At 40.5% G+C, this 15,047-nt stretch overlaps 1 protein-coding gene across 1 annotated transcript; it reads right to left on the bottom strand.

Moving 5' to 3' along the window:
- Positions 1–462: 462 nt before the first annotated feature.
- Positions 463–2,068, bottom strand: gadd45gip1 (growth arrest and DNA-damage-inducible, gamma interacting protein 1). The gene is made up of 2 exons (XM_020650508.3): positions 1,644–2,068; positions 463–1,083 (listed from the first exon to the last, which is right to left on the bottom strand). The coding sequence occupies exons 1-2, from the start codon at positions 2,042–2,044 to the stop codon at positions 783–785; spliced, it is 702 nt and encodes a 233-aa protein (XP_020506164.2). The 5' UTR covers positions 2,045–2,068; the 3' UTR covers positions 463–782.
- Positions 2,069–15,047: the final 12,979 nt, after the last annotated feature.

Raw genomic sequence — 15,047 nt, 5'->3', positions numbered from 1 at the left:
TGCTGTTTTGGATCTTTCAATATGTTGAGATTTTTTATGGTATTTCAAATCCAACAGCAAAAACAAATGACAGTGGTCTTTAAACCTGCTTTAGAAAGCAGTGGTCTGCATGTCATAGCTGTGTGACCCAGTCTGCAGACAGTATTCTGGTGGTTGCAGTGAGAAAATGCATGTGAGCATGGCACAGCACAGCTGAAGCGCTCTGAAGAGGTGATCAAACTGATCCATTCTGTTCTAATCTCAGCCATACCATCTTTTGTGTTGATGCTTGTCTAACCTGAGTGTTACCTCTCTCCGGAGCAGTGCTAGCTCTCAAGTTCTTCAGAATGTACAACAAATCCCTCCGTCTATTTTCTTCCGCTTATCTGAGGTCGGGTAGCCGTAAGTCAACCCAGACGGGATATATAATCCCTCCAGTGAACAACAAATATTTTTGCCCATAAACATTGAATCAGAATTCACTTAATTTTTTATGTTGTCAAATTTTAATATTCATTCCTCTAAACACAAACACAAAATAGTATATATAGATATCTGTCTCAGGACTGGCTGAATACATATGTCATGAAAAATTGACATTTGCCTAATAAACAGGACAAGCGACTGGACAGAGGACTTATACAAAGGTGATAATAAGGAAGGAGTTTTCCTGGGTACAGGTCATTAAAGATGTTCTCAGATTCTGTTAAGGACTGTCTCACTGATGCTTGCAAAACACCTTCTCAGTCTCTGTTCGAACAAGTCCCATCAGAAACCAACATCTGAACCTGTGCAGTCCAAGATCATGAGGAGGAGGAGGAGGCGGCAGGAGGGGCGATGGGAGCTGCTGTCTGCTCCTCCTTTAGTCTGCGCTTCATTAGCTTTTGCTTCTTTTTGTTTTCCTTCTCGATTTCAGCAACCATTTCCAAGAACTTCGGGCTTCGGGGGTCCAATGCGTAGCCAAATCGTTCCCTGGCCTCTGCCAACAACTTTGCACGTTGAGCTTTCTCCTCCTTCAGCTTTTGCTTGGTTTCACGCTTCTCCCTCCGCCAGTCAGCGACCAGCTTTGGCATTTTGGCCATGTTTGCCGCGATGAGCTTCTCTCTGCAATGAGAATGGGGAAAAATAGTTATGTGACACATGTAATTGGACCGCACGAGTCAATAGCCATACATTGAACTCAACCACGATATGAGCGATTGCTGAACAATTGGCACTTTGCTCCTAACAGGTTAACTTGCAATAACTCGGATTGTCCCAAGGCTTTTACCTCTCTCATGTGTTCTTTTGTGTGCTTCTTTAAATTCCACTCATTGGTCCATATCAAATGACAAACAAGCAACCAATTAATTCATCGATTAATAGAATTTTTTTTTTTTAAGACATCAAAATGATAAAGTGTGAAAAGAACTGGCAGATTTTTCACAAATGTGCAATGACTGTCATAGATAAATATACTAAATATTATTATTATTGCAGACAGTGTTTCTCCATCCATCAAGTGGAGAAGTTAAATGTTTCAGATGACTAATATGTTTTATGCCTGTTATTATATAAAAAAAATAAAAAAAAATGAATATCGCTCCATGTGAAGTTAGAGACTCCTAATCTGTCCGATAATTAACGCACTGACTTCACCTGCAGCACCTTAAACCTTTACTTACTTTGCCATCCGTTTTTCGGTTTCCTGCTTTTCCTTGGCCGCGATATTCTTCAGCATCGCCTCTAACTTAGGATGCCATTGCTTTTCTTCTTCGATTATCTTGTCTAGCTGCTCACGGCTGGGCCACAGCGAGGCAGGGTCGACGCCCGACGCCGAGCCGTACCGACCGAACAGCTTCTTGTCAAAGCGCGTCGTCTTCTGCCACTCCGGGGTTTTCTCACTGTCCTTGTCGGGGATATACGGCTCACTGATGTTCAGCTTTAGAGGCTTCGGGTTGTATGCCGCTGTCTGCACAACAAACCCAATACGAGAATTCGCAGACAGAATCGTTTTTGAAGATGAAATCCTCTGTATGTTTCTGCATAACGCCGCCGTCCTCCTGCGCAACATGGACGCCGCCATCTTTCTTCTTCCAGACGAAGGACCCAGAGACAGAGGTGACCGTCACGGTGCCTGTGCAACACGGCTTATTCGTTGCTTCTTGTGAATCAGCCTCTATTTGGAAATGGTTTAAGTTCCAGGTAGCAAGCCATATGTAACTTCATAATAAAAGCAATAGGCAAAGACGTGTATTTAAATGGCACAATTCATGACAAAAAGGCAATTCATTATCTCATTTACTAATTGATTCTTTCTGTTTTGTCTTTAGTTACTCTGTCCTGTTCCTTTAAATGTGCTATATCAATTCAAGCTATTATTTATTATTATTATTATTATTATTATTATTATTATTATTAATAATTAAAATGCCTCAAGTTATGCCAATTTAGTTTTTTTTTTTTTTTTAAAGGTTTTTCAACACAGAAAAGTTGAATGACATCAGCAAAAGCCTTCTACCCATAACTTTAAAAAAGTTTGAACCACCATGTAAAAATAATTAGAAAGTTGTCATCATAAGGCTGTGTGATCTGACAAGTAAAACTGAATTGAGTTGAAGATATAGGCCTAAATAATACTAATGCCACAGTCCATTCATAAAACAGAAACCTAACATCCCACAATTAGCCGGAAAACACAAGTTAGTTCACTTGTAATGTTTTCCATTTAATAGACCTGCGCCAGGAAACATTTTTTCCAGACACGTTAACACGTTAAACACGTTCTCTGGACAAGAAGTACCAATCTGTTTATCAGGAGAGTGTGATGCAGATTGAAGGGGTTCATAAAGTTTGAATGAAAAAATAAAAATGTTTGTAGTATCCTTCGCCCAGGGTATCCTACAAATGACAAAATAAAACAGGTTATCAAACTACTTTCATCTGCAAATAAAAGTTGAATTTAAAGCAAACCACTGGGAACTACACATTTAAATATATGCAGTCCACTGGAAAAAAACAATTATTATTGTTTTTTGTTTTTTGGGAGGGGGGGGGGGGGGTGAAATGTTCTTGTGGTTTTGTGTACTGTGTTACGTCGGTTTCAGACCTTTTCATTTAAAAAAATATTTATACCAGAGGTTCAGTTTACTGTCACTGAAAAAGGCAAAATATCAAAAGGGCCCTCACAGAGGCACTCTCAGTTACTTTCAAGAATAGCGGTAGACGGATATGTTTTCCACTAAACATCCCAATTGACTTGGAAGTAGCTGTGAGCAGGTGGGCTGTAGCCAGAGCATCAGAGCGAGAAGGGGAGCTGAGACTCTTTTAACACCTTCTTTCAACATTTAAGGACCACTGGGCAGGGAAATAAACCTTCTTTAGAAGAGAGGATCTTTGTTTAAACCTCCTTGGCTCCACCTCCTCCTTCCTCTTATAGAGGCCACCCTCCCTCAACTTTTATTTTTGATTTCTTTTCAAGAAGCGGAGATAGATGGAACAAATGGTGTTGCTCTGGAGTGCAGCACTTACATTCACAGATGTCACCGCTTTTGTGTGGTGGGAGCATGCGGAGCTCTCCATCGTCATTAAAGATTTAGGGTTCCCATGGCGGGGGTATACTAGGCTGGAGGTGGGGGTGGGCATGACAGAGGCTTAATTTGGCTTAGGAGCGATCGGATGCCAAGCTGAGGGCTTTAGGGATCACATCAACGTCAGTCACAGGCAAATAGGCTTGTTAGCAGTTAGACGATAAGGGGCTGGTGGCAAGATGACAGGTCTATTTCTGAGTGAGAGTGTGAGTGGGAGGGATGGTGCTATATTCATACATGTTTATGGAAGTTATATAGGACATGCTCACCTGAATTATGACTCTTTTCCCCTCTTAAAATTGCATCAGTTATTGCACATGAGTTGAATTTGTATTATTTGCTGAGAGAAATACCAGTTGTAGTGATTCAAAGTTCCTAATGAGTCATTTGATAAAGGGCAACGCTTCGGCCACTATTGTTTGTTTGATCTGCAAGACCACATCTGGTCACTATAAGACAGTGTGGCAAACAGAAATCCAAACAGTCCAGGTGCTTCTCACAAGTACCACTCGGTGTCGAACATTTGTTGTAGAAGAACAGTGGTGGAATTTCAAAGGGGGTTCAAAACCACAACACTGTTGTTGCAAAAGTTTGACATCCACACTGTCAGCTGTTCATGTAGGGTTGTGGTCTCTGGAAAGCTAAGCATCACCATTTTAAAAGAATGAGCTTTCAAAAGAGATTGTTGGAAACATGACAGTTTAAGTGTCCAGTTAACTATAGATTTCTACAATATGTTTTTGGGTGTAAGACTTGGATTTTCTTTATGACTTTTAAGGATGATGGTTTAATCCTACATGCCCGACCAAAGGGGGTGGTTATACCATAGACTGTAAAAATTAATGGACGAAGCCTGAATGACGTCAGCCATCTGTTACGGCAGGGGGCTCCGGAGGCTCATTGGCAGCAGCCGTCATGCTGGAAATGCTGACTCAGCCTAACTTTCAGTCAACCAAACGACAGGCTGAGAGCTGGAGCTGAGGCGGGTTTTAAGCCTCTTGACGACCCGTTACATTGCGCCCACCTGTCAATCATGTATTGTTCATGAAATTAAAACTGAGCCGTTTAAAAGAAAAATCACCCCCCGTACAGTGTGTGACCATGATGACAATTATCAGACCTCTTTTGTTTTTAGTAACAGGCTGTAAAGATGTACATTTATGCTGTAAAATCTGCCCTTTTGCCTGTTGTGTGTAAGTGACTTCCGGTGTTCCTGGGGCCAGCCTCAAGAGGACACTCGAAGAACTGCAGGATTTTGCACTTCCGCATTGGCTTCATTTTTCATGACCGGAGATTGCTGCTTGGGTTATACAGGTACACGCAGGTAAGGTAGTGCAAAAGCAGCAGACTGAGGAAGAAGATCCGCAACCCGCACTTGCTGAAATGGCCACAAAAAAGGTTTTATTCCGTTGCAATCATAACGTTTTCAGGTGGTCTTCAGGGGCAAAATTATCACCTGAAAAGTTGTGATTGTGATGGAGAAAAACACTTTTTGTTGCATTTGAGCAAGTGTGCGGACATATCTTCTTTGTTAATCTTATATTCCTCCTAGACTTCATGAATATGATTTATTATTGTTATCTGACACTGAAATAGTTTTCTCCTTCTTTTTTAAATGTTCTTAAAAATGCTAATCTTAGCTTGAAAAAGTCAACGTTGTTGTAAATGTTGTGGAAAACTTTCTTTTAAGTTAATTGTTATAGGACATATTGATACCTTTTTTGTTAAATGTTAATTTACATTATATGTAACCCTCTCTCTAAGACACACACACAATCCTACACGCACACACGGCCAAGGTTTGGTGTAGCAATTTGCCAAGCCAGTGTGACTATTTGTTGACACAAAGAAGAAATCATAATGAATTGAGTCTAAATGAACCACTCTTTTGTTGGCCTTAAACAATGACAGGGTTTTACTTAGAATTGTTGGCACTGAGAATTAGATTTGTCAGCATTTCCCCAGAACAGGGGATGAGGACAAAATCCAAATAAAAGAGAGCTAAGCCCCAAAATATCTCCTTTTCCTGGTAATGACATCAGACTGCAGCCTTACTGCACAAAGTCAAGAAGAGAAAAACGGAGAGAAAACAGCCTCCTCGGTGAGTCCCTGCTGCGCTGGTGATAAATTACAGATTTCTGCATGAACATCACACTGAAATAAATAATCTGGAGGTAGCTAGCTGTCCTTTGTAACATGGAAGAAAGTTTCATATAGAAAACTATAGGATTCTCGTCAGACTTGTAAATTCTGCACATTTGTATGTGGTGCTGATTTCTTGATTAGTGGTTCCAAAAAGGCCATCATGCTCAAAACAAACAATAAGGATGTATGCAGAATATTTTATGGACCAGCTCTCTGCAGGCTGCTTTTTAAACACCCCAACAGCCCCCTGCTAATGTTAAACTTGGACTTCGCCCAATTCAGAACTGCCAGCGTAAGCGGTCTTATGGTGGTGGTGGTGGTGGAGGGGGTGGTGGGGGTGCTGTTTTGAAGTTGGAGGGGGCTGATGTGTGTGCAAGCGAGTGGGTAGAAGGATGGCGAGCCTTTAGCAGGGAGCAGCAGAGTATTTTACAGTAATGGATGTACCACATGGAGATCCAGTTAGTGATGCGTTTTGCGCACGATGGGGGGGGTTTGAGTGGGGTGAAATGGGGAAATGGGGGGGGGGGGGGGGGGGGGGGAGAGAGTGAGTGTCCTGCAGCTTTCTCCGCTCTGTTTGTGGAAAAACTGAATGAGGCTTCCAGAAAAAGTCACCCACCTGGGCGGAGGGGTGATGGAGGGACAAGGCAAGGGGAGCAGCGAAACCACCAGAGAGCTTTTATTTCTGCTCACTTTGCAGCAAAGAGTGCAGGGGAATAAATGGAAAGCTGGGACTCCCTTGACTCCCTCTTCATTTCCTGCCACATAATGGCTGTAACATTTCCCTTAAATTGTCTTGCATCACAAATCTTTATATTCAGCGTTCATGTAACCACCTCAAGAGAGACACACATTCACACACTGCCTTTACATAAAGATTTGGCATTAGTTCCCACTCTGAAATGGCTCTGGATTCCCGCGATAGTAAACAACTGTGCCACTCTCTGCCCCTGATACATTACTGCCCTACAAATCATGAAACAGCCTTGGGAATTGAACAGATTGGGCTTTATAAAAAAATATGGCCAATATGACAGATTTGTAAGCAACAACATCATCGACAAAATGTTTAGTTATGATGGAGCTCGTAGTTTCTCCCTTCTCTTTGGGAGTCCTCACGCCATGTGCAGCTCAGCTCGGTGTCCTAATGAGATAATGGATTGTAGCAGACGGAGTGATGGAAACTCTCGATTCACCAGTGACTGCTAATTTAAGGGGAGATTCATCAAACCCAGGCCTGCACTCAGATGCACCTTCATAAAACTATGCCGGGGTCCAGTAGAGATGAATGGAGGTAATTATGAGCTCTACCTGTTCACAGCCATCCTCTTCTTCTCTGCAGCCTCCTGGGGTTCCAGGGCTCGTAATCTGTCTGTATGAAGAGCCGATGTTTTAATCAAATTCCTCTTTTTACTGATTGATCTTTATTGAGTATGAAGTGAGAGATTATTCCAAATTATAATAATGCTCTATTGTTGGAGCCAGAATTTTACACTGAATGTCTCATTCTGCACATTGTCTTCAAACAACCCAATCACTAGGCATTGATACAGTCGTAATATTAATGCTGTAATCACTTGATCAACAGTGCTCTTTACTGTTTGCACTTCCAGTTGGCATTGTTGTAAAATGCCATTGGGCTCCATATAGTGTTCTCACAGAAGCACTGAATTGGCTTTCTTGCTGCCAAATTACAGAGTAGTGGACACTGAAAATAGCAGTTGGGATAATATGACAGAACTGTTCCACACCTTGACTTTCATGTCTTGTCAGCTCCAATGGGGCTACATTTAGAGATTTCTACCTTGGTGTGTTTAAGAGTAATGCGAACCTTTTAATCCTAAATAATCTCAGTTTTTCATATTTTCATATGTAACCAGATGATACAGTAGAATATGTTTGAAGAACCACTCACTTCCACACAGCTTTCATATCTGTACAGTCCATGGCAGCGTGAATTGAGAAACGAATGCCTCACATGAACCTTTAAAAAAATGAATGGTTTGGGTAAGGGTATAAGCAAGTAGGCCTAACCACTATAAAAAATGTAAATATCTAACCAAATTGCCAAAACATCAAGAGTAACACAATTAAATAATGGTAAAAATGTTCAACGTATTACTATTATGCAGCGCAGTGGGCTGAAGTAAGAGCAATTATCTCCTTTTGAAAGAGAAATGCATTTTGACCTTTCCGAAATGAAAAACACCAGACGAATAAGAAAAAAGCTTCAAACAGTAGCATATCTTGTTAACTGGCATGAATCCTACAACTGAGTACTGCCACATATGCCAAGTTGCCACTTACTACCTTAGTTTGTGTGTCTAATAGAAACTAGAAAGGTGGACTAGAAAAGTGCTACACAAGCTCATGTCCATTTACCATTTCCGTTTACCACACATTGTACAGGGGCAGAATTTTTAACTCATCCGTTTTTTATTTTATGAAGGATAAGCGTTGTGCATAATTACAGATGTGACTGTTGTGTTGACAGAAATTTTGGTTGGTACAGCATTTTCAATATGGTATTTTGGCCTTCAAAACTCCCCTTCAGTAATCAGTGGTTGACATCACTTAGACTACGTCCATGTTTTATACAGTCCCTCAGTAGCTCTCTGTGACAACGTCATCCTAGTTAAATCCAGTGTGCCACCTGATTAAACCTGTAACACCACCATGATCCAGACTCATAGGACATATGATCTGAAGCGATGCAGGCCGTACTCATCACAGGGTGCTGAGTCACTGAATGTGCACGCAAGGATTCACGTAGATATTGATACACAGGCACAGACGCCTTAATACAGCGATGCAACCCTCATTTAGGAGATTTTTGGACCCTGCAGTACAGAGGGGATGTAGTAGGGTGGGGTTCGCATGTGTAACCAGCCTGGCGCAGACATCTTTCCCGTTGCTCCCTTAGCTACGCTGGCGCCATCTGTCATCTGCATGAACATCTGCAAACCCAAGGTGCCCTTGTCACCCAATGTTAGAGCAGTATGTTTGGCTTTTCCATTAAGGAAACCTGGAGTGATTCCTCAGAACAAAGCCTATTAGACCGGATGCTGTAGTGGTGAATCAGCTGGGCTGCAGAGGGGCATTAAATAGTAGGATTCCTCCTCAGGCAACGTCGCACGGCTGTCTAGCTTGTCTGACTAGCAGGACATCTCATCTGCTAACTCACTGACAATTTGGCCTAAGTCTGTGGTTTCTTTATGAGCCTCCACTCAGAGGACACAGGAAGCAGGGGTGCTGAGGCTGCTGCACTACCCCCATGATATCTCAGGTAATAAAATCCAGCAGTTAATAAAACAGTTTTAATGAGAAACATTTCCCCTTCTTTTTACTGATGTTTATTACAGAGTAATTTGTGGCTGGAAAGTTGTTTTATATCTGTTTTTAGTCCTTTTTTCAATTTTCAACTTTAATTATTTTGTCCTTTTTCAACATTTAACATTTGTATGACTCACTGAGGCAGTTCAGAGAGATTTTTTTTTTTTACTATATTAAAGTGACCAAAGTTTTCAGGGCATTGATCAACCTGTCAGGCTAAGCCCTGGAGATAAATGCTGTTAGTTACCACTAGATCATATAAAAGACAACTACTGGTTTATTGTGACATTTATCAACTTTTTTCCTTGAAAACCCTTTCTCATTTTCTCTTTTTCTCTTTCACCTGTTTATATTTGAGTGGAAAAACTGTGTTATTTGTTAAAAAAATATCAATCAGACATTCTTACCCTGGCCATTGAAATCCAAAAAAAAACCAAAAAGCTTTGTGTGCAGCATTAAGAACGGCTTCATTAGACAGATTCTTTTTCTCTCAGCAATCTGAACTCTGTCTGACGTCCAGCCTCCCTGCTCGTCTCCTTAGGCCTCCGTCCTCCTTTCTTCTCTCTGATTTTACTGAAAAACAGATGGCTGTCCCCATCCTCTTTTGAATCAATCTCCTTTTTTTTGCACCCAAGGTTATAACCAAAATTGATGTTCACATTAAACAACAGGAGACTTGAACGACTTCACCCTGCTGTTCCCCTTTTTGTGTTCAATTTGCTGTCCCATTTTTGGCTTTGCAATAAGCAAATATGAAGGAAAATGGACAGATAATATTTGAATGTGCTGAATCAGAATTGATCCTATTTGAGATATTTTCAGAGCTGGGGGGGCAGATGGATTTCTGTGCTAAGACCGGACAGTGTATTATTCACCACTGCAGCTCTCTGGAGAGTGTTACTGTCTATTGCATATGATTCTGAGCTGGATTACGGCAACAAGATCGCAACAATATGCTCATTGTCCACCATGCAGGGATATAATCTCAAGGATTACTCTCTGATGAAACTAGCCGCAGCCTCTCTGGATGATATAGCGTGATATAGGAGGTTTTTTTTACAGGAAGCTTTGTCTGGGAGCATCCTTTTTAGAGCTTCTCTGATCTTTCACTTTCCTTGTTTTATTTCAATTGTCCTCCTCTTTGTTGCCTGCATATGAAAGCTGGACGCAGCAGCGGGCAAAGCTTCGCCTCCCACAGCTGCCTCTCCAAAAAGAAATGGGCAAACACACGCACACACGAACACCAAGCTCGCAACCATCTGCTGCAGTGAATGAGCTAGGATGCTGCTGTCGAGTTAGTTGTGAATTCGAAACAGCAGCTGAGAGGACACAGTGTGCCCTGACCACACAGAGTGGCACCGCCACTGCCTGGCTGCCTGGCACTACACGCTCCATCTGACACACTGATGATTCCTCACACACACACACGATAAGAGACTGTGGGCCAAAATTACAGACAGGATTCAAATGTAGTGTGAAGCTGAAAACCTATTTTAAATTGAGATCCTAACTCACCAGGTTGTTCAGGGCAAGAAGTGTTCAGAGAATGAGCCATGAAATCAGTGCCGCAATGAACTGTTACAACTCTTTCTGGCCTGCCTCTTGACTATATAAGGCTTGTGAACTAGAATCTCTGAAAGTCTCCTATTCTTTCTTTTCTTTTTCCTTTTCCTGGATGGAAAAACTGACCTGCGATCTTTGTGAGCAGGTTATATGATATGGAAAGCCTTCCAAACGTTCTCTGAGAAAACGCACACTTGAATAACAGAAGAAAAGAGGAATAGGTATCAAGCAGGCATAGACACTGAGCATACAAAACAGAACCCAAACAAACACACTGGGAGCCCAACATTCAACACCGGCCAAAAAGCGTCCGACAGAGCGAGCTGCCTTTGTAAAGAGCACCTGCACGCCATAAGAGTCTCAAAAACAAAAAGTCTAGCCTCAACAACTCTTCACAGCTCTGACAGCCACTGGTTTTCTTTCTGGCAGTTTGTATGGGTGAACAGAGTCTCCATCTAGTATACTTAATGTTTGCTTATTTGCAATTTGTCACCTGGCTTGTTTACTCTTCTTTCTGCTCATTTAGAACTCACCTTTGTCCTAATGGGCTCATTAGCAGCAGCCCCATTCCAGGAAGAAAACCACCAGGTTAAAGCCTCACATTTGTGAACCGAGCGACACGGCTCAGGCGCCGCACTTTAAATGAGGCTTGGCCCCCTTTCTCGCAGGGAAGCGGCAGGGAGAGCTGCCAAAAATCTGTTTTCACTTTTATGTATTTTCATAAGTCATCTAGCTGGCCATTAAATTTGATATTTTTCAAGAGAAGTTGCATCTCGTCCAAAAAAGAAACATGTTTGTGCTAAAATTAAATCCCCTTTCTCCAGGAAGTGAGAATGTAGAGTTTAAAGAACATGCTTGCAACATATTTTATTCAAGGAGGTGGAACATCAAGTGTCAGAGCTTTCCACATCTGGCAACTGCTGCTTTTTCTTAGAAAGTCCTAAAATAGTGCAGGGGACAAGCATTAATAAGTTCATTTAGTACTCTGTAGTTGCTCGTGTTTGTTCATGGAGGCCCTTAAGAGAGTTGGCTCCTGTGCACAGACAAAGCCGCCCTTTTATGTAGTATCAAGTTGCAATTTCATATTTAACATTTTTTTTAATACATATTAATCTGTTAAAAAAAAATGTGAAAACCATTTTTTAAAGTAATTTAAATAAACAATTGACTGTGATGTATTGTTACATTATTAAATAAGAGAAAAGACAAAATAGAGTAACATAAAGAAAAACGAATGTTTGCATTATTGAAAGAAAAATAAGTCATGTTTAATAGAATGAGTTTGGTGGACCACTTTGAAGATATATTTAAATCTAGTTGGGTCTCTAAAAAATCTGAAAAAACCATCAGAATACTTTAAGCCAATAAAAAGAAATACTGAGCAAGTGACTCTTCTGCATCTTTCCACATTAACCCTAATGGTAATACGAATGGATAGATTTATATTCACGTTGGTTTGATTTTTTTAAGTGGAGTAGTGAATTACTTTTTGCATTTGATATTTTGCTGTAGTTTGGTTATCATGAATCTGCACCTACATTCGTTTATTAGAATCCTACAATTTTCCAGATCTTCACAAACAGAGTTGATTTATATATAAAACATGTGCGGAGTACACGTTGACCGAATACAAAACGATTGTATATGCTGTGGGCCAGCTATTTTATATGCAAAGCTAACCGGTCATTAATTGCTTTGTCACTGTAGGTTTACGATAACCTGAATATGTACTTGCTACGTCTGAAGGCTCCCTGAATAAGGGACTGAATGAAAATGATTGATGAGAGGGGAGAAGGTCTTCATCTAATATGTCACATTATTAAAATGAAGGGCACTTGTTTGAGTTATTACACTTAGCTTTGAACCCACCCTTTGACTTTAAAAAAGAAAAAACCTTTTCTTGAATGTCTCAAGACGATACATTATTCTGGAGACACACAACAAGTCAGTGAGACCAACATTTCTTTCTACCCTCTTATACTAAACACAGGAGTTTTTCTTTGATAGATGGAAGCAGTGCATCTTACCAAGCGCATGCTGAGAGTTCTGAAACTGAGGCAGTTAAACCAGGGTTTTGGCAGGAAAACTTCTTGTTTAGGTTATAAAAAAAAAAGCATTGAGGTTTGCATAAGAATAAGTGTTTTGTTAGATAAATAATATACACAGATCACATAATGTAAGCAAGTGACCTTGATCTTCTTGGTAGAAGTCTAATGTTTATTTAACCCATCCATCCTTCATGGGGACAATATGTAATTCATTATATAAGAATTATTCAGGTGAACTAAAAATATGTACCAAATATCACAGTATAAGAAAACGTTTTTAAAACCTCCCAAAATAGTTGAAAACCTTCCCTTCCATCATAAGAAGAAAAGATAAGTCTCCCTCTTTTTTTACCTCAGTGCCCCCTAATCATTTACACAGGGTCCCTTATTCCCAGTGAGTAAATGCATGTTTTTACACATTTAATACCAAATATATTCCAAAGATGTCATACCTTAAGTGAGTGAATTTCCCTTTTGATTTGATTTTTCCCCACTTTTAATGTCTTCCTGCTACGCAAAAGGTGTGTGCCAGAGCCTGATTGAGAGGGTGTCAGAGTGATCTGATTGGCGTAAAAGAAAAAAGGAGAGCGAGAGAGAGATCGATGAGAGAGGACTGGATTGGCTGAGAGCAGACAGACAGGGAGGTAAAACTGAAAGCAGATGGCAGAGCTGGCACCTGTCTTACACTAAAATCTGTTTGGAGACGTTTTCCACATGTCTTTAAAAAAAGCAAAAAAAAAAGCCAATCCTGTAAATATTGCCAAAAAAGACAAGTCTCTCAGGTTTTAACCCTTTGTCACCATCCTCTCCCTTAGCATTTCACTCATTAAAGGATGCCCCCCTCCGAACAGGAGGACATACAAACATACAAAACCCCTCTCAAATCCTTCCACTCTGTCTCACCCGGGTCTTGTAAGCAAACAGAGGGGGCATTCAGAACAGGAGAGAGTCTCATTTAAAGCGTTAATCTGTGGGCCACATGCTGCACAACAGCGGAGGACCCACAGTAACAGACCTGACACACACATTCAAACACGCTCACATACACACACACACACTCACACACACTCAGAGTAACCAGGCCTTCCCAGGCTAAACATGGCACGTATTTGGCACGTTGGGACGTCTGTTCCAGGTGGCTGCATGTTTAAGTTGAGATCAGTTTGAACCCGCTCTCCTTCACAGAGCTGTACTGGTGCTTTTACGTGTTTGAGCCCTCTTATGTGAATCACAAGGGAGTGTGTAAATGAGTGCAAAAGACCTTTGTGAAACATACATTTTCTATTCTGTTTTTCTTTCCTTCCCAGCAGTAATTCAACCTGCAAAGACTTCAAACTTGCTTTTTGTTTTCCTTTTTCTTTTACAGGTCAAAGTTGTGTTTCTATAATGCTGCCAAAGTGCAGACTGTGGAGAAGTGTCTCTGTCTGTTTTATGTCATGATAAAGTAACTTTGGCTTTCGATAAACACAGATGCGTTCAGCAGTCTAAAGCAGTCCCGTCTGCAAAATGATGATTTTTTTAAACCACATGAATGAATTAAAAAGCGAAAAACTATATCAAATCTGTCACAAAAACAAGAAGACTAACAGTATGAATGTTTTTGAATGGAGGTAGAGTAGAGAAAACATGTTTTATGTTTTGTTGTGGTTAAAAGAAGGCTATATGTTTTAATGTTAAAGTACATTAGGATAATTTAAGGATAACTGCTATTTGATATGTTTTACAAAAAACTGACGCATGTACAAAATATTTAAAACTCACTTAACTTACAAATGTATTACGAATTTCTAACATTTTGAGAATTCCCAAATATTGATCAAACCAATGTGATCAGTGAGTCAAAGACGAACAGGGTTGGTCCTCATAGAAACAGGAAACATTTATTTTACTTGACCTTAAATGATAAAACTTGTGTTCAGTAGTTGATGTCTGGATAACGACTCTTGCCCAGATGAATTGACTTCATTAACGGCAACATTTAAGGCTAAGGGCTCGAGCAAAAGGCTCTTTCAACCCTTCTTTATCTTAAAACACGTTTACTGTCAAATCAAGGGAGAATGGGCAGAATCAAACATACACCATTACATTTGAAGGAAGTGAGAAAGAGGAGATGGTATTTAATGTTGATCAGGGAGTCTGAACAGCTCAGTTTTAGTATAAGAATAGCATGCTTCGGACTGGCTAATTAAACACATCGCTCTGAAATGCCTTTTTAATGATGACACATAGCATCAGTTAACACAACACAGGAAAGATGGGGACACACTGGCATACACAACAGGAATCTTTTACACATATGGACATTGCTCGTTCCACAAGAATGTATTTCTAACCCTGTTATTCAGCATATATTTCAAATATATTAGCTCTGCCACTTCAAACTGTACATCTTTATGCAGATGGCAGTGTTTTA

The sequence above is a fragment of the Labrus bergylta genome, chromosome 16 (assembly GCF_963930695.1).
Source record: "Labrus bergylta chromosome 16, fLabBer1.1, whole genome shotgun sequence".
In the NCBI taxonomy this organism is placed as follows: domain Eukaryota; kingdom Metazoa; phylum Chordata; class Actinopteri; order Labriformes; family Labridae; genus Labrus; species Labrus bergylta.
Note: the sequence above shows the minus strand (reverse complement) of the source record. Positions and strands in the feature narration are given on the sequence as shown.

Bases quoted from the DNA above. Each gene is read 5' to 3' on its own strand.
- gadd45gip1 (XM_020650508.3), bottom strand. From the start codon at position 2,044: ATGGCGGCGTCCATGTTGCGCAGGAGGACGGCGGCGTTATGCAGAAAC. The intron at 1,084-1,643 runs GTAAGTAAAGGT...TTCTCATTGCAG, and splicing joins ACCGAAAAACGGATGGCAAA to AGAGAAGCTCATCGCGGCAA.